Source organism: Struthio camelus, chromosome 10 (assembly GCF_040807025.1).
Source record: "Struthio camelus isolate bStrCam1 chromosome 10, bStrCam1.hap1, whole genome shotgun sequence".
In the NCBI taxonomy this organism is placed as follows: Eukaryota; Metazoa; Chordata; class Aves; order Struthioniformes; family Struthionidae; genus Struthio; species Struthio camelus.
In genome coordinates this window covers 23,065,094-23,084,992 of record NC_090951.1, presented here as the reverse complement: position 1 = coordinate 23,084,992, position 19,899 = coordinate 23,065,094, and the positions used below count along the sequence as shown (strand labels likewise).

The 19,899-nt window shown below is 44.0% G+C and overlaps 1 protein-coding gene across 1 annotated transcript; it reads right to left on the bottom strand.

Moving 5' to 3' along the window:
- Positions 1 to 1,158: 1,158 nt before the first annotated feature.
- LOC104147182 (purine nucleoside phosphorylase) lies at positions 1,159 to 15,938 on the bottom strand. Its single transcript, XM_009679660.2, has 6 exons — positions 15,793 to 15,938; positions 12,160 to 12,329; positions 11,231 to 11,334; positions 9,100 to 9,275; positions 5,183 to 5,373; positions 1,159 to 4,220 (listed from the first exon to the last, which is right to left on the bottom strand). Exons 1-6 carry the CDS (start codon positions 15,813 to 15,815, stop codon positions 4,003 to 4,005), a joined length of 882 nt encoding a protein of 293 aa, XP_009677955.1. The 5' UTR covers positions 15,816 to 15,938; the 3' UTR covers positions 1,159 to 4,002.
- Between the last annotated feature and the right edge of the window lie 3,961 nt (positions 15,939 to 19,899).

Here is a 19,899-nt window from a genome sequence, read left to right as displayed (position 1 = left end):
GGGGTTGTGTGGTTGTTTCTCAGATAACAGCAGAGATCTCTCCTAAAAACTCAGTAGTGCAATCTGGCCAAGGGTTTTATCGGCGATTTCCCCCCTTGACAACACACATGATTCACACATGGTGGTATCACCCCAATGTCTCTGTCTTCTCTTGGGCAGTAGAAGCAGCAGGACTCAGTGACTACCCCCCGGCCCTGAAAAATTTTCTTTGTGCTGATGAACAAGTAAAAGGAAATGGCTGAGACCAGCTCCCAAAATGGTCGCTGCTAGACAGTAGAGAATTAGCTGTACCAGCTCTGCAGTAAGGGGCATGAACCACCTGGCAGCAACCACAGCACACGTCTCCCCTAGCTTGTCCTGCCATGAGGATCAGAGGGGGCCAGAGTCTCCTGGGACGGGTGAACTGCAGTTAGGTATGACCTGTGCTGATGGCGCTCACTTCCAGATGGCATCTGTGCTCACTGCTGACCCAAAGCGCTGAAAAAGCCAAAATCCGACCCTCCCTGTCATGAAATTTGGGTTTCTTCCTTTTACTTGCTAGTTCTTTAGCTTTTCTCGCATCTTTCAAGTTAACTCAATGACCATAAAAGCCACAACTTCAAAAGTAAATGAAAGTGCTCAGCTGGATCAGCTGCGCTAAGTACCTGTGCTAAGTATTAGTCAGATTGTGGTCCTAATTATCTTGGACCAGATCCTGAGCTTTGAGGCTCTGCTGCTCTGTTCTCCTGGCTGCAGGGTCCAAGGCAGGAGCTATGGCTAAGGGACTTCTTCCCTTCTCATCCACAGTCCTGGCGCACCAAACAAACACGTTGTTTCCAGGATCCCAGCAGGTTTTATTTCCTCCCAGTTTCTTCCCCACACATCTTCCCCACGCTTGCCTCATTATATCTCAGCATTTTGAAACCCAGCAGCAGTAAAAAGAGCATTTGATTAAAAGAATCTGCAAACCAGACAAATCCACTTGTTAATTGTATCCCTCCCTCTCTTCCCCAAGACAAGAGCAAGATCCTTTCCAAAGTGCCCATAGTCCATCTAGTTATTCAACCAGGACAACAGGCTGGATGTTCATACAGAATTTGAGCTGCCCAGGTCAAGCTTTGATGACAGAAAGAAGAGCCCCCAGCTTTTATAAAAAAATACAACTTATAAAAAAATAACTTAAGTGTTATTTAGAAGGCATTTATTTAAAAATGGGTACAATTTGGTAAACATATTTGACTATATGGAAGAAAATTTCAGATTAAGTTTTAAGTTGTATTCAAATATAAGTGTGCGGCATTTATATACCTGGTTTTCACCTTAAAGCTCTCTCTGAGATGTTAGTACATACTCCCTTCCCCCTAGGGAGGGGCTGAAAGGTGTTTTTCTGTCTCACACTCTACCTTCGGACTGACTGGGAAGAGGAGCGTATTGAGTGTACTGTAGGCAGGTGTTGCTGCCAAACTCCTCTAATCTCAAGCCCAGCCTGAGGAACACTGGCACAGCAGTGGGCTTCTTGGATGCTTCCCGTCAAGATCCAGTCAAGCCTGATTCTGATTAATTAATGGAGCCTGCTGAAATCCCAGCCTTAGCTACTCTGCCTGCTCGCTAGTTACTGCTAGCCGCACAGCTGCCTTCCACTCTCACTTGAGAGACTTTGTATTTACCAAGTATTAATTAGATGAATGTGAAGTACCATTTCCTAGGCAGGGGAAATTATCTGGTCTCCTTCTGCCCTGTAAAAAGCATGTATTACAACGAGTTGTAGTCTGAAAAGGCAGCAGGTAAAAATGGTTCCTTCTTTCTGTGCACATCTGCTACTTTTCATATTTCCTCGCTTATGCTGTTGCCGTTGACAAGCAATTCAATCCCGCTAGACCTGAAAAGGCAATAGACTTATAGAAGAAGGAGCTGGAGTCTGTTCTGCTTTGCCTACGATCAGAATTGGTCCCTGAGACGATCTTTACAGTCAGACCAGTTGGACGGAAAGAGGTGCTGTCTCAGAGGGCCTAGTCCAAGTGCAAAGAGGCACTGAAACGGTGACTAGGCCAGCAGAACACTTCCAGTGAACCCTCCACCTCCAGAAGTCTTAAAGAACAGGTTAGGCAGACATTTCTCAGGAATGATTACAGGTAATCCTGCCCTGGGGAACAGGATGGGACTGGATAGTTCCTCCAGATCTCTTCTATGCCTAAGGTGCTATCATTTGATGAAATGGTGCCAGATATGCATGGTTTGATTTTGTTCTCTTCCTGGTGACAACATCAGCACCAACAGTAATACAGTAGTTGAGACCAGTAATTGCAAGATGCAGGGCTTCAAAATAGTAGCCATCTGAAAAACTCACTAGGCCACAGCGTCCTTTCATACCCTTAACTGAAGAAATGTCACAGAAGGGCTAGCATCAATGGTAAGCAATCGATCAGCTAAATTTAGGAAGCCAAATTAGAAGCTCTCCATGACAAGTTGGGTGTCTTCAGTTTAGACCACTGTGTCATCTGAAAACATTTAACTATGACAGTGAAGAGCTTTATAGAAAATTCCAAGATAAATGAATGGAAAAGGTTACCTAATAATTGCAGTCACTGTTTCACATCCAGCTGCATCCACTGCTCACCTTGACCTTTGGGGAATAATGAATAATGCATAGTCCTGGTGAATATTCACGTCTCTGTGATAGATCAGTGGCATGCTGGTAAAAGGGAACACGGTGGCCTCTCTTGTTTGTTCTTTACTCACAGCTAGGTTCAATTTCTTCATGAAAGAGGACCAGAGAAACCAGAAAAATATCCTACCTGTTCCAATATAAATTCCATTGTAATTTCACATCACTAAACTCCAGAAATTACTAATGTTCCAGTATCTGCTGCAGGGACTGCAACAGCACAAAGTTGGGGTGAAGTGATTTTCTCTCCGTCTTGGGACAACAAGAGGTAACACACCTCAGGTGCAGCCAGTGCAATTGGCTCAGACTAATGATCTCTGAGACATCTAGAAACAGAATGAACAAAGTCAGGCATAGTGAGACCTGGATTCTGTTTCCAGCTTGGCCACTTATGCACGATGCATAAAAGTCATCTTTTATCTGCGCTACACTTTCCTTGTCTGTAAAATAGGGCAACACTGATTTGACCTTGTAGATGGAGTGGCAAGGCGTGAGGGGGACGCGTTGCAGGAACGCGGCACTGTAGCTGAACAGGTCCTCAGCTCTGCAGCTGATCTTGAAGAGCAGTGCCTGGAAGCGAGCAAAGAAAGGGCTCTGTGGTGAGACCTCCAGGGGATGTTAGGGGAACACACACCCCATTTGAATGCATGGGGATGCAGTGCCTTTTGAAGCTGTAAAATTGATTGCAATCTGCCTACTATGCAGTATTGCTTGTTCCAGACTAATCTCATTTTTTGCCTAACCCATTTTATGTACCAGATCTTCATCCAAGCCTCAGACAATCTTTCTGTGGACTTCCATTGGCTTTGGATCAGGTCCTAACACAGCGTTCCCAGCAGCCATGATACCCTGAGACCAGCTCTCAACCTCTCAAAATTGATTATAGTGTAGGGGCTCAGTGCAATGGGGGAGAGGAGAATCACAGCAGGAGATGAGAGAGGCAGGGGCCCATGGACTCTCGAGAGATGCCAAATGCTCTGCAGAGTAAAGAGAGTAGAGCTGTAGCTCATGTTACTGAGGGGCTCAGGGCTGACACTTGGGGTTGAGAATCTGCCAGAGACCATCAGGCTGCATTTCCTTAAGTGCCAGAAAGCTGTCTTGGCATTTCCTGGCAGGGTAACAAGGGGGCTGGCTACTAACAAGGGGATCATTCTGGCAAACTTCAAAGCACACCTCTGTGCCTGACCAACTAAACCATAGGGACAAAGATCAAAGGTATAGTCAAAAGCAAGACAGCAGAAGGGGAGAATTTCACCGATGGCTCTCCCCCAACACTTGCTAGTGTTCACATCACGTTATGATGAACGGCTTGAGGATCTCCCGCAGAGCTGCAGTAGAGGCAGCTTCACTGCTGGAGGTCATGGAGAGTTTGCATTTTCCCCCAGCTTGCCAATGAAGTGTGTGACCAACTTCTGCAGGGCTTCAGCCCGAACCATTGAGATGCGCAGCACTTCCTCATGGCTGGCTTTCTCCTCACTGTTGTAGCTCATCACAACCTTGTTGGTGATGAGGGAGACCCCGAAGACTCTGAGGCCACAGTGCCTGGCTACAATCACCTCCGGGACTGTGCTCATGCCTACAGTAGGAGACAAAAGGACAAGGGTGAGTCAGAAAAGTCAAGATTTACACCAAAACAAAATCTCTCTAAAGCTCCAAACCACTTTTCCATCATCAGCACATGCCCTTGTCTCATTTCTCGGCAGCTCTCTTTCTGAGCAATGCAACGTTTCAGGCTGTAACAGCTGTAAGACTGCAATAGTTGTAGCACTGCAGTTACAACTCTGTTCTGCATAATGTTTGATTCCTGTGTGCTGTGTCTCTGTCCCTAAGACAGAGTGCCTCGTGGCAGGCTGCTCGTAGCCCTGCTGTGAGAAGTACTGATGCACTGTGTCATTTGGCTCTTCTCTTCCTTGGCTAAAAAAATATCTCCAGGAGAAAGAGCTTTCTGAGAAGCTGAGCTCCTTTCCTCACACACAAGGCATCTGCAGATTTTAATGAACAGACTTCCACAAGCTGCTTCAGCTACCCAGGTGTCAAGCTGGAGGAATCATATGGTTCATAATGCTTACCTTCCTCATATGCAGTTGGGAAGCTTTCCATAACTGCTACCCCTAAAGCACCAAGAGTCTCTTGTGGAGGGCTGCTTTGTACTGAAGAGGCACAGGGAAAATCCTTAGAGCGTCAGAATTAAGAAAATAACTGAAGAACACTTTACTTCTGACTGGGCTCCCCTCATTCCTACTGAAGTCAAGCCGTTTGAGTGTGGGAAATTTGTTCCTTGGAAAATAAAGGGAACATTATGTTGGGCTCCTTGTCTCAGACAGCCATAAACAGGCAGAACTGTTTTGCAGGTTGGTCCTAGCAGCTGCATTAAGTAACTACAGAACTAAGCAGAAATGCAGAGAGCTTGTTTCTCTAGGCTCAAGAGACTCAGGTGGGGAGACAAAGAATGAAAAGAGTCAGCCTGGGGCCAAGTTCATTGTTTAACCCATTGTAAAGTGTCCAAATGACTCCACAAGCCCGGTCCACATAGCTTACCTACAGCATCTGCTCCCAGGACCTGAAGCACGCGGCACTCGGCAATGGTTTCATAGCAGGGACCTGCCAGCATACAGTACACTCCTTCTCGGATGAAACCCAGGTAGCCGAGTTCCTGTGCGCTCTCCCTCGCCAGGCTGAGCAGCTCTTGTTCGTAGGCATCTGACATGCAGGGAAACCTTACTCCGAACCTGTAAGGCAGGAAAGGACACAGCCAGGCTGAAATTGCTACTGCTACCTTCTCTCCGTCAGGGTTCAGTAATGATCACCATTTGGGAAAAAGGGAAAGATTAAGGGCAGACCTGCCACGAATATAGTCTGTCTCATCCCAGCCTCACCATCAGACACTTCTGTCACCATAACGTTCCTGCCAGATCTAATCCCTTGAGACCCTCGGCATGGCAGAGATTATAGCCACTGGAAGGTCTGGCATTGTGTTCCTACAGTACAAGTCCAGCGGTAATGGTCTTTCCAAGAATTTCTAACTCCAGATAACACTAATGGCCAATTCTCTTTCTCCCCAATAACTGGTCATAGTGACTTTCAAAAATCGGGCATCAGCGAGTTGCTGCCCTTTGCTTCTCCTCCATCCTGGGTGGCAGAGAGGCTCCCCGGGGAACTGAGTCCCAAAGGCTACCCCAGTGAGGAGGTTGGAGCAGGGCCTGGTGGAGTATTGGTAACTACACATTTAAGAGTCCCTGCAGCGGGCAGCTGTTAAATCAGGCTCAGCTCCGGGGATACCCTGTTCTCCAACAGCAAGGGCTGTTCTGTTGCCTCATTAACACCCACACATTGAAAATAGAAACACAGAGTTGGAGGCGTTGGAGAGAAATCAGGTGAGATTTGAGTCTCTCTCCTCTACTGTCTACATTAGGCTAGTTTGAAGGTTCCAAGGAGTGGCTTTCTTTGGAAGGCCTATTCTGCAGATGAACAGAGATTGCTAGTCAGAAAACATACCCCAGGACAGAGCCCCTGATTCAGCTTTTGGTTCCTGGCACAGCAGGGTCACACCAAACACAAGGCAGTTCACTTTTCTAGGATATGACTGAATTTAGTTGCCTAACCATAGGCTTCTAGAGTCATGTGAGATACCCTGGTAGGTCCTGCCAGTCCCCCAGCTGCCACTCCAGAGCATGCAGGTATCCTGTAGATCTTACGTTGTAATTGCCAGCTCCTGAGAGGCAACAGGCATAAACTGAAACACAGGAAGCTCTATTTGAACATGAGGAAAAATCTCTTTCCTGTGAGGGTGACTGAGCATTGGAACAGGTTGCCCAGAGACGTTGGGGTGCCTCTCTCCTTGGAGATACTCAAAAGCCATCTGGACATGGTCCTGGGCAACGTGCTGTAGGTGACCCTGCTTGAGCAGGGGTGTTGGACTTGCTGATCTCCAGAGGTCCCTTCCATCCTCAACCGCTCTGTGATTCTGTATTGGATACTCCATGGAGGCTCAGGTGCTATTAAATGCTTATGTTTAGGCAATGGTGTCCTGTTCTTGGTACCCTCTCTTGCAGGAAAAGGGGCCCATTTTAAAGCTCCAGGGACAAATTTTAGGTAATGTTCTTCCTGTGCTTCAAGGTTGGGTCTCCAGCTTGCTTTAGATCTTAAAATAATAGCTCAGTCCTGCTCCTGATTGAGTAAATCATACTATGCACCCAAGAAGAGCAGAAGTAGATGTCAGGGACTGGTGTGCTGCTGCTGCTGCTGCTGCAAAATAAACTTCTAGCCATCTTCCTCAACTTGGTTCAGTAGGAATGGATCTGGTCCCTTACCTAGACTATTAAAGCTCTGGCTGGCTTTCATGTTTCTCCAGCTGAATGCTCAGGGCAGCAGCTGACTTACTTTACGTTTGTGAGCACTAAAATATTATAAATAAAAAATAACCTTTTCTGTCTGGTCTAAGGGAATAAGCATTCATCAGCTCAAGAATTGCTTCTTCTCCTTCCTGAAGGATGGCCCGTAATGCACAGGCCAACCTCTTTAATTTATTAAATGCACTCCTCATATTCTTGCCTAAGTTCCCTTTTCACATCCCTGCGTTGCATCTAGTCTCCCTCTGTTGTGCTTAGATAAATCCTTCCTGGTGGCTGAGCTGGACTGGCTTTTAGCAGGAGTTTGCTCAGCTGAAGCAACACTCTGTGACACTTTGAAAGCTGATTCATAAAGTCCTTTTGCCCATTCTGATGCCCTGGTCAGCAGTACAAAAGGCGTATCTCCCAGAGCACTGCAGTCTTCACTGGGTGGCTGCTCTCAGGAGGCAATGAGACAACTATGCTGCCTTTGAATGTTGTGCAAATGAAGTTATTGTTTGGTTGGTGTTTTTCCTCCCATTCCTGAGTGATTATGCAACTCCAGAGAGCTGTCAACATTCCTCCATGTGGCTTCTTTGCTTTTGATCAGTCTTTCTTCCAGCCCATACTAATAACTATAAAGATGTAAAGATGTTTTGCTTTAGATGGGTACTGTCCTCTTGCCATTTGAATTGTAGAACAGCATTTATTTTTTCTGAGATAATTGCTCACACCTTCCAGATTTCTTCAGAAGCAGGAGCCAGATCTGATGTTAGACCAGGAAGGAAATAACTTCAACTGGAAACCAAGCAGAACATGTTGCTCTCAACCAGAACTTAATTTCTGGAAAGATCCCAGGAGAGTCCAGGTGTCTGTCCTGCAAACATGTCCCTTTTACTAAGATGAAGGTACTAACAATCCAACATGAGATTTGGGTGTTCTGTTATCTCAGTTCACTCTTTGCTCATAAACTGCCACCTCCTTCACCGCCTCTGTTCCCTGTCCTCTGGCTTTACACACCTGGCTTTCATCTGGCCTCTTTTCTGCCTGTCTGGTTAGGAAATCATTCTTTCTGCTGTTACCTCCTTATCATAAAAATCATGAGAAGACTTAGACAACCCTGGATCTCTCCTGCTTCCTGGTTGACTTTCCTGACACCTGAAGCTCTCTCCTCTGCTCAGGCCAAAGCTCCAGTGGATGTGTACAGCAAAAATCCTGGCCTGCTGCTCTGTAAGACTCTGACTTGCCAGCTCAACCAGCAGCAGGTCATGCTCTTAGATCTAGAGGTCTCTGGAGAGGCTGCCAAGACAACCAGCTCTCATTGTACTGATGCCTTCAGTGAATACATGATATTAACAGAGGCATCTCAGTTTCATGGCCTGAATATAAGAAAGGTCAGCAGAAACTTCTGAGTTTTCATCTTTACTCTTCTTCCAACTTATTGCCTGGCTTCTGCTGTGTCACAGTTCTATCACACCAGAATAAATGCAGGCTGGAAACACTGCAGTTCACTAGATCACTCAATTAGAAGGAACGGGCAGAGAGAGGGACTGACAGGAAGAGACAGCAACAGATCTGTTTTGCAGCCGGAATGGCAAGCCATGTCAGGAGAAGGATCGGGGTTCTGCTTTCACAAATCAAACCTTCTGAAGGTTTGCATATAAACGCCTTGTAGACTTAAAATAGAAGCAACAACCAGGGAAGGCACTTGGGGAAAGCAGGGCAGGTGGCACAGCACGCTCAGTTATTGCTTTAGCTATTCCCTTGTTGGTATCTGGATCCAAACACTAACTCTCAGTTAACATTTGCCAGCAGGTATGCCTGGTGGTTTCAGCACAAGGCTGGAGCAGGAAAGGCTGCATTGGCAATGTGGGGGCCATGGGGCCAGCTGGGGACTAGAGAAGACTGCTTTGCCACAGCACCTTTGGAACTCAGCTGTGCAACAGCAGGGGATGAAGCAGGACAGGAGCAAGGGCCAGTGACAGAGCTGTGTGGGAAGTCTGTGAAGAACCTGCCACACAGCCGCTTTAAGCTAGTGCTATTAACCTTTCATAAAACCATGAGAAATGCTCTTCTGCTCTTGCATGTGCATGCTGTCCAGTTTTGGGAGGGAGGATGCGTTCTTACCTCTCATCATTTGGTCCACGCAGTGGATTCTGCCCTCCCAAGCCAAATATGTTGATGTGATCTCTAATGAACATGATGTCCCCCACTTGGAAGTGGTGATTCAGTCCTCCAGCAGCATTTGTGACAATCAAGATCTCCACTCCCAGGAGATAGAACACCCTGATGGGAAAGGTGACCTGCAAGAACCGAAAAAAGACATCTGTGCAATGAATAAGACAGTTCTTAGCTCAGATGTCTGGTATTCCAGGAGCACGGTGCTAGATTGGTCTTTGCATAGGTGGGATATCTTCCATTCCATTCTTGCATCTTTTCAGAGAGGGATGGAGCTGTGATGAAAACAGAGCTGGAGCAGCCAGTAAGTAGTTGGTCAATTGTTCTTGCTCAGTTAAAAACAGCAGCAGGAAAAGACGTGAAGACTATGATCAACAGCATTAAGAGGGTATAAAGGATGAGCGGAAGGAGAAACAGTGCAGAAGGTTTGAAGCAGCTAGCGAGCCAGCCTTCTCGGGGAGGCAAGGAGAAGGGGAGTTTGTAGAATACAAATGTTCTGCCCACCTTGTTTGGGGAGAGAAAGAATCTTTGCAGTAGTCCTCCCCCATTTTAGTCTATGTGACTTCAAAAGAGTCACTTTTCCTCAGTTTAGCTCTGTAGATCCTCACATACCATAGCTGTGTAAAAGCATTTCCTTCTTAAGCAAAAGATCTGTTTCTGAGCCTCCTAGTTGCAGGGGAAGGAGAACTAAAGGCCTCCCATGCACCTAAGTAAGGAATTTCCCATCTCTGCAGGCAGTGAGGAGGCTATGTGAGCCTATGAGGAGACAAATCAAATTTTTCTGTAATTTAAAACTCCCTCCCTACTTTAAATAAAAAGCATTTTGATGTTTTGGAAACATATTAAAAACTAATTTAGAAATAAGTACCTTTAAAATTTAAGCCCACATTTACTACAGTTTCACTAAGGTTAAATAAACAGAGTACAAAAAGAATATGCAGATAATTTTTCCTTGCTGCCAAAGTCTTGCAGAAAGCAAACCACTGTGCTGGTTAAGTAACTACTTACGCACATGGACCTGGAGTTCAACTGACAAACCAGCTTTTTATAGCAACAATGTATTTTGCAGAATCATAGACATTACTTTCTTCATTTCAGTTTACTCACATTAGTTCACTGCAACGACCAGCTTATCCAAAATCAAGAAACTACTGGGAATTGAAAAATCAAGAAAGTTTGATTTTGAAGAGTCAGGAAGGAATGAGGAAGAGATCTTCTAGTTCTAAAACTAGAACTAAGGTAGTTGCAAGCAGCAATAACTATAAACATCACTTCTTTCCTATGAACATCACTTCTTTAACAAGTGAGTTAATTTTAGTTGAATAACATGTTTTGATAAACCTATTTTCATATTATGTACGTTTAAAATAGCTTTGTTTTGTTAAAAGGTAAGAGTGCTGCCAAGTATTACAATTTACATCCAAACACAAACTGCCCTGAGCCGCAAACAAAATTCTAAACCTAGCCAAATAAAAAAGAACCCATAAAACCAGCAGCCGGTAAATAAGAAATATTATTTCCATTTCCCAGCAGAAATCTGTAAACATGCATCTGTAAACATCTGCATGTTAGGTTACGTAAATGTTTGAATTTACATATAGTTTCTATACGTTAACTGGGAGAATATACCAATCTATACTAGCCAATGAGGTATTTTTTAATGGGGAAAGAAAACCCTAAAATAAATAAATGCAAAAGAAGATTAAAATAGATTATTTTTATGACTCAAAGTTTCCTGGTTGTTGATTTAAACTGTGATTAAAATGACTGAGTTGAACCACGTAAATTAATCTGCCTGGTATGATATACTATTTCACTCTGCAAGTATTGTAGGGCTAGCCAGTTTGTATGGCTGCATAGCATCAGCTTTATCTGGCAAAAGCTAGCAGACTTCTCTCTTAGTTTGAATTCCCAATTTTTTGGTTTTAGGAGCAGACTAAAATCTAAGCCTAAGCTCTTTATATGCTCAGTGCAAGAGCTAACCTCCTGCAGCTACCTATCAAAGCAAGCAGTCGATTTTGCCTTTCTGTAAAAATACATCTCTTCTGCTCTGCGAATGATTTTCTTAAGGAAAACTCACCGTGCTGAGAGAGTATCCTTCATAAAAGTGGAAACGTCCCTGCATACATACGCATGGATGTCCATTCAGGTCCCCAAACACCAATCTGCCAACATGCCCTGCAACTGTAAATTAAGAGCGTGTCATTCTTGTTATAGGTCTTCAGATCTTTGATTTTGCAGGGGTTTGTCGATTGATGCTTATGCACTACAGCAAGGGCAAGCGCTGCAAAGCTGGGAACTGAAAGTTCAGTATAAATATTGATGTCAACGTGCAGAAATATGTGGGTAGATTATCGATTTTTTGGAAAAAAATGCTCAGCAGCTTTTTCTGAGTTCTGCAAAATCTCCCGTACTGTCCTACCATTCAACTCGACTGGAGTAATACTTCTGGAGAAAACTCCAGGGGCACAAACACATGCTGAGACCTTCAGAAGAGGGTCAGGTCACGTGAGGACGGATGGCTTCAGAGACGTTGATTTCTGCTCGCTAGCAGTTGGTCCAAGAACATCATTTCTCATGGGACCCTATCAAGTCATGGCATATTAGGAAAAAGCAACCAGGGATAAATTTGTATTGACAGCTGGCAAATGAAAAACAGCTGACAACATGACCATTTCTTGAGTTCCCCTCTATCTAAGAACGAGTATAAATTCTTTTTGCAGTGATAGCAAAGTCGTCAGTTTACAGTTATCACCTAGACTGATGTATGATTTGGGATTAGGGCTCATAGAGAAGACACTGAAGTTAAAGTCCAGATGTGGCTCTGTGGAGGCTCATCTCACCACTGAAGGACTGTTTGCAGTCAGGTGCCAAGAGCGGAACATGTATGTTGTGTATGCCATTTTGAGCTGTCTTAACCTATGGGGATGACACTGGGCTCTGTTACAAGTTGTTGATGGGAAACTGAACATCTCTTACAAATAATCAGATGCCCTGGGTTGTGCTAACCTGTGCTCCGTGGGAAATGAGGAATATCCTCATACGGAAAGATTGTCTTGTTATCCAACACATCAGCCAGACCTCCCAGTCCAGATCCGCAGATGATGGCAGTCTTTGGGCGCTGAGCAGTATGGGCTTGTAACCAATCTGCTGTTTCCTTATACACCTCATAGCAATTTCTGCAGAAGAACAGGTCAGTGAGGCTATCAACCCATCCAAAGAACAAACTTCAAAGGACAAAAGTCCCCAAAAGGTGCAAAGAAAAAATTTTTTTGATAAGACTAAAATGATAGGCGCTTCACTGCTATTATTATAGATGTTTCTCTATAGCAACCACTTTTAATCTCATATATTTTAGCTCTGGCCACAGGCAAATCATTTGAATTCTCAGTGCCAGTTTCATTCTACAGTGAAAAACTGGCTAATGATATCTGTGTCACAGAAATCTCACAAGGCATAACCATTCATGTTTTGATGAGCACTGGTCTCTCTGCAGCTACTGAAGGGATGTGAAAGCATCGTTCGTCTGAGAAATTGTGAACTATATGTCAGTGCATGGGGATGTCTGACCTGGGATGGGGAAATGTGAGAGGGTACGAGTGCAGGGGCACCTGTACGACACGACCGGGTTGCTGTGTTGACGAGACAGTTGTCACCATCCCCCTGCGATGGGGTAGGCAGTAATCCTACGCAGGGTGGTGTCACACATCAGCTACAGAGATAGGGAACCCAAACTTCCCAAGTGCTGAGTGCCCTCAGCTCCCAGTGCCTCCTTCTGGAGATGGTAACATTTCTAAAACATCCACCTCCTTGATACCTCGTGATTTCACGAGTGGAGGTTGACACAGAGACCTCGCTCATCCTTTCCTCTCCTGCAGGGTGGGCAGTGGCTCACACCTCTAGTCTGCCGTAGGCAAGAAGCCTGGTGACATAACTCCATGGCAAAATAGAAATTAAAAGCAGGAATTTGGGCTCCAGGGCCTGTGTTATTCAATTTCAGGGGGGGCTACTCAGATACCTTGCCAAAACATAGGTCTTATCCCGTGCTGACGCACATTGCTAGAAGGGGGGATAGGAGGAGCTGGCATTACCTTGCCTGTTTTGTATCTGTCTCATGGAAAGAGAGTGGACTTCAATATATAGCCCTGTCACTCCAGTATTCTTCAGATGCACTAATCGCAGTTTTGAAATACAATCAATAGAAGAATAATCCTATAATCCTGTTTCCAATAGGACAATGAAGATACTTTCGGAAAGTCAATATCAAGGTCGATTGGAAATTCTCTTCAAAAGCAGGGGTACTGATAGTATTTCTTGATTTCTTGATGGCAACTCAATTGTTGCCATTGATTAATGGAGTAATGGTATTTAGTGGAGGACTGGGTCACAGAGTGAGCTCACCCAAACAGGGGCAGCATGTTCTGCATGTAAAAAGTCGACCTGCTTATTAAGGGGTGAAAAGATCAGATACTGCAAGGGTGAAGGTGATGTAAAATTGACTGGAGACACTGACAAGCAGCATCCATTTCTTAGATATTCCTTTTCTAAAAAACCTTCCCCAAAATGGGATTCCACTTTCTGCAGCCTTGCTGCACATATGCAAAACCTTTCAAAGTGGTGGTCTATACTCCAGGAGATTTCAGACCATCGATGAACAGGATTTGAATGATGATGTACATCTAATTCCTCTAACTGGAGCATTACATATTCAAATGCAGAATGGTAACTCTAAAATCATTTTTCTTTCTTGGTACTGATACAGCAGGTAGCTAATACGTGGGTATCTTCTGTGAGCTTTTTCATCTCCTAGCTGCCCAGCTCCTGCAATAGGTCCTGTCCAATATCTGCTACATCAAAATTATGTTCCTAGTCAGGAATGGTGATGCCGTGTATGCCTAGAGTATGTCATAAACTCATGATCTGCTCAAAAACCAACCAAACAAAAAAATCACTTCCATATTCATGAATTAAAATGGAAATTCATATTTACCTGAAATATTTTTCAAAGGAAAAGTCTGAGAATGAGAAAGAGTTAATTTAACATAACTTATTTTTGCATTCTCCAAGTATACTGTCTCCAAGCTCTTAAAATAAGCAAAAGATATGAAAATAACATTAACTAGGCCTACCTTTGACTGACTATATTATCATTTTCCCAGCCATAGCTTTCCTAGACAAATATTTTAAAAGTGCTTTACATACATTAATGAATGATTCCTCATACTTTCTCCTCTGAGTAACTGTAACCCTTATTCAGAAATCTGAAAGAACCAAGAGAGTTTAAACATAATACCCAAGCTCACGAGGTGCCTGTGGCAGACATGAGGAAAGAACTGAGGTCACCAAGTATTTGCTCTGTCATTTGCTCCCTAGTCCCCTGTCTTCCATTTTTGCTGTGCCTTTTTAAAAAAGAGTGAATACACCCTTGCAAAATAACATAAAAATACTAGTCCCATATCCCCAATAATTTTGGGAGTGTGGGATGAATCTGATTCAATGAGAGCTGAAGACAGTGGGATTGACTGAGTTGCATCGAGTTTCAGAGGGATGTTTTCTGTCTAAGCAGAATAAAGAAGTTAAAATCTTTCCTATCCACAGTGGGTAATAAAACTCCAGTCCTGTGTAACTACTTGCCGGAAAGGAGCCACAGCAAGTATGAAGGGGCCTTAGAAGCCATCTTAGCCTCCAAAGACTTCAAAAATCCCAGAGCTGTCTCTGGTGCTGAGCACACAATGACTCACCAATAGAAAAAAAATGTGAGTATAAATTTGGGGTGCCCAGACAGCAATAGTTTCTGTTTAGTTCTCAAATCTTCTGGATGCACAGCATTAAAGGGGACCTGCAGGTGCTGAGAATTTCTAAATGCGAGGAAGAAGACACTTGCTCAGCGGGAGAGGAAGAAGAGTTTGCCCTAAGGGTCAGCGAATGCAATAATTAGCTTGGAACTGCATGACCCTGAGGTCTATGCAAGCTTTTTGATAGTGTGCATTAATACATGTAGCACAAACCCCCCTATAGCAATTCCATCTCCAACAATGCACACCTAATAATAGTGCTCAGTAGCACCGCTTTGGATTAAATCACAGGATCAGCTGAAAATCCAATCCCCTTTATTGTGATTGCTGTCACCCACTGGAGAAACACATCTGTTGCAGAACACAGGATTGTTGTTGATGACAGATCTTTTATGGCATGAAAAAAAAAAAAAGAAATCTCTCACTGTGCTTCTAGGCTGGTTGAAAGCAAATCCATGTAAAAGGCTGACATGTCCCAATAAACAGATAAGGCATTACATTTTGAAGAGGGTCATAATGGCCTATGTATTTGCAGTGTATGCATCTCTGTCTCCACTGAACAACACAACGATATTTGCCTCTTCAATATCCTGTATCTTCTGGCCCATAACCTTTCTCAAGGTCACCTGCTCATTGCCATATTTCATAATACCAGCACCTGACACAGGCAGATGGCCAGATTCCTCCTCAGTAATAAAATGTTTACTTCTAAGCATCCTGTGCCTGATGTTTACTGAGTGCCCAGTAGGAAGGAGGAGAGAAAAACAATGCAAGGAAAAGTGATGCAATTCCTCTAGCCCCTTTTTAGCTTCGATGCCTATGCATCCCCTGTTTCACAGCCCCTTACCTGTCTTCCTCAGCATAGGCCATCCTCCTCTCTGGTTAACTGAAAGAAGGGGATGGAAATGGAGCTGCAGGCTTTACTTGTAGCCTGGCGGAAGGACCAGGCAGCAGAGGCCCACTGAACCTGCAGAAGCTGCCGCCGTCTCTGGCAGTGAGTCAGGGAGGTGTGTTTCGAGCTTGTCTCTGCCTTCCCCGGAGCAACTCTAATCCTGGAGTAGGAGGGGCATGTTCGGGACATCGGCTTTTCTGGTCTCACCCCCACTGCACATATGCTCCAGATCTATGCAGAAAGCTTACACGCACACACACATACGTGCGTGTGCTCACATTACAATGCAGGTTAAGCCTAGAAAGTTCACATGCACACACGCAACTTTAGCAGCCCCTAACAGTACAGCAGCTGACAATAAATCTGCATAGATTTGCACATACTTGCATCAACTGAGAACCAGCTAGCAGCTTTAGTCACCTGCTCCTTTATAATTCAAACCTCTGGGAGTGGGCCATGAGTTCACTGGCAGTCTGCAGAGTCTGCCAGACAATCTGCACCACCTATTCCTGTGACAAGCAATGAGACATTTCTGCATCTCACATCATTATCTTCCCATTCGTTCATGGCAATGAGCGGGAGATGTCTCTTCAGGGCCCCCAATTTTTTTACTCACATTTAATTGTCATACCCATCTCAACAGAAAATACTGCTTCGAACTATTCTACACCTCTCTTCAACTGTTTATGTTATGGAAGACACTGGAAAAAATCAGCATCCCAGCATGTGCGTCTCCAATTTTAGTTCTGTTTTACATGGAAAACTTAAAACAATCTTGGCATAGGTATCTGTCCATGCAACAATGTCTGATCCCAACAGCTAATTTGAACCACATTTAACAAAGCCATAGATGTTTCCAAGACAATAAAGTGCCTTAAAAATGTATGGGAATAGGTGATGGGTAGACAAGAGGTATACCTGCTCCAGGTGCAAGGCTACAATATGCATTCATAGCTTACTAGATCCAGAAAAGCCTCATGGGAACAGCCCTTATAAATGTCCCAAGCAGGGAGAAAGCCTCAATCAGAGCTTGTGAATTCTTAGACAAATCAGCCAGACATAATAAAAATCCCTAGAAAAGTGGACTTCCCCAGTTCCAGGTCTGGTTCCTTCTATGCATGTTTGCTTCTTGGTCTTGAAGGCCACACGTCAAAATCTCCTAGGCTGCCCCAAGCAACTCTCTCAGAGAACTTCAAAGTCAAACAATAAGAAGCCTGGTCATTTTTAGAGAGAGAGAGATATACTTCATGTTGGAAGACCCTTGCTCCAAGGCAGAAACTCACAGTAATCTCCTCGATTCCAGCACATGCCGGGAGTCCACAACAACATGCAGGGTGTAGGCATCGTGTAATAGTAAGTTCTGTCAGTAAGAGCTATTTGTTGAAAGGTACAAATGGCACTGAAGTAGCCAGATACTAGAAAGTGGATCCAAACAGAAATCACAAGCGCCCTTTCCCCACAAGTTCCTGTCCTTCCCCTCCACCACTTCAGGCAGCAGGAGCTGCACATGACTGCACTGGCGCAGTGCAGTCTGGTGGTAGTTTTCTGTGGCAGTACTAAACTTATTTTCCTTTCCATCCCCTCTCTTCTCTTCCCCTCCTCATTCTGTTCTTACCATGTTTTCCCTCCATTTTCAGATACCCCCTTTCTATCATTACCTCTCATTCCTGTCTTTCTGAACCCTAGCCATCTCTGTCTGTTCTGTGTGCAGTCTCCCTTCCCTTCATTACTTTTTCCTTCATCATCATTTTTTGTATAAAACACATTAAGCTGATTGCAGAGATGGCTTTAGGTAGACGCAATTGCATCAGGCCCTGTGTTCAGAGAGGCCCTGCCAATATGCCAAAGGACTCTGCAAGTCACAGGCCACTGCAAACTACACCTGCCTAAAGGTAGGGCCTAACAGCCCCCTCCCTGTTCCTGCCAGTCTTTCTGCCTGCTGGAGATGCGTGCTTCTCTTGCCAGCACTCAGGACTTTTCTGAAAGCCATTACTTGCTCCCATTAAATTAACGACGGAGCAATGTTAGGCCCTTAATGTTGATTTGCCATATAGTTCTTTGGTACCAGCAGATTTCTGATGCCCATAGATCTATTTCCTTGTTTAGCTTTGATCTGATTACGTTCATTAATCTGATATTTTTTTTTTTTGCAAAGCAGACAAGAGATCAGACAGACTGGGAGGTCTTTCCAATTTGTTTCTGTCTAAGACAATCTCCTCCCTAGTTTAGATTTATATGGCAAACAGGATTATCGCAAAGGCACCATTTTATCTATCTTTCTGCAATGGTCTGATTTAACAATAACAAAAATGACTGGAGTTTTAATCTGTAATGGTGCCTTTATTTTATGCTTGTCCAGCTGGGCTCACCCTACTAGACAAAATTAATTTGAGCATTTGAGCATTCATGTCAATAATACTGTAGAAAGGAAGAGAAAAAACTAATTAAACTTCAGCTCCTGTACAAGCACTCTAAAGTAGATCTGTCTAAAGATGAAGTTATTGAATAGATCACCTAGTCCCAAAGAAAGAGTATTGACAGTCTTTCATTCGGAAAGAATCTCAGTTGTCTATTAGTCTTTCTATTAGTCTTTATGTATGTGTGTCTGCAGCAAAATATATCTATAATCTCAATCTTATTGACTTGGGTGTCATTCAAGCCCTGCTTCTGCAGGCAGGCATGGCAATGAGCGGGAATAATTTTGAAATAATGCTTTACATTCTTACAACAATTTCTATCTAAGGAAGTGTTGTGAAACTTTTGGGAAGCATTTCGTCAAAATATTTCGTTAATGCTTTGGGGTAAGTCTCCCATGTACCTCTATGCTCACATTACCACAGCATCAAATTACCTTGTAGCCTTCTCACGTGTACCACACCATGAGCATTTTGGGAAAGAGAACTGAGCTGCAGAAAGACTAACAGGGTCTCTTAACTGTGTAGCTAGCCTGAGTAAGCCTGGTCGAGGCTTTGCTGCATCCCTACAGCAAAGACTTACTGGCTTTACTGTGCCATCATGGGTGCAGTGCTCAGCCTTATCTCCATCTGAGGACAACTTTCCTGATTCTCTGGTACTTAGGAAAGTTGGGAGTCCATCTTAGTCAGTGTTTTGGAGGAATGTGAAATGGAAAAAACCTGGAAAGGTTTTGTTTCTCTGCTAATTTCATAAAGTATAGTTCCAGATTCGATTCAAAGTGTAACACTACTCCTCCCACCCAATTAAGTTAGTCTGACTTAACGCTTCCCCCAAGCTTAGTCAGAAGTTTGTGTACAGATGGGAAGAGCATGAGCTAAAATACAGGTTTAAAAAAAAAAAAAGGGGGTGAAAACTTCACAAGTGGTTTCCCCAGACTCATACAGGGAATCTGTGGCAAAGGAGAGAACTAAATGCAATCTAAGAACTAATCAGAATTTCTACTGTAATTCAGAAACTCATCTTTTGGGAGACTCATCATGTTTATAGGCTGGGTATCCCAGACAGTCACAGGAGTGTCACCAGCCACAAGTAAGGTAAATACAATCGAATAATATACCAGAAAAGGTATTTGTCTAGAGAAAGAGGGCTTCTAATAGAAATCTCCGGGCAGATCTGCCTGAAGTGGTTTGTACACTGCTTGTTATACATCTTCAAGAAAGAGGAACTCCAACTATAGTGACTGCAAAAAAAGGCATGACCAGGGGAATGGAGATCCGGAAGCTAAAAGAGCTTGGCTCTGTTAGTGGAACAAAATGAAAACTAAGCAATGCTCTGGTGGCAGTCTGTAAAAACATTGCCACAGAGGCAAGAGAGATACATAAACTTAAAGACAGTGTTGGCACCAGGAAGCTGGGGAGATACTTCTTCAGTCCGGCTAGACATTAGAAGAAAGTTTCTAGCTACCCAAGTGTAAGGTTCTGGACAGCCCTTCTGAAAGGGGCTTTCCTTCCTGAAAAGGAAAAAGGCCTTTGGAACGGAGATCAGTTTATGTAAAGGATTGTATGAGGCGCACTGAGCATCTGTACTTTCCCGTGTCAGTAAGACTGAGGCAGAAAGAATGTGACTTGCCCAAATCTGGAAAACAAA

Coding starts and splice junctions, on each gene's coding strand:
- LOC104147182 (XM_009679660.2), bottom strand. CDS start 15,815: ATGGCCTATGCTGAGGAAGACAG. Junction 11,335..12,159: donor TCATTTCCCACGGAGCACAG/GTTAGCACAACC, acceptor CTTAATTTACAG/TTGCAGGGCATGTTGGCAGA. Junction 5,374..9,099: donor CGTGGACCAAATGATGAGAG/GTAAGAACGCAT, acceptor CCTGCCTTACAG/GTTCGGAGTAAGGTTTCCCT.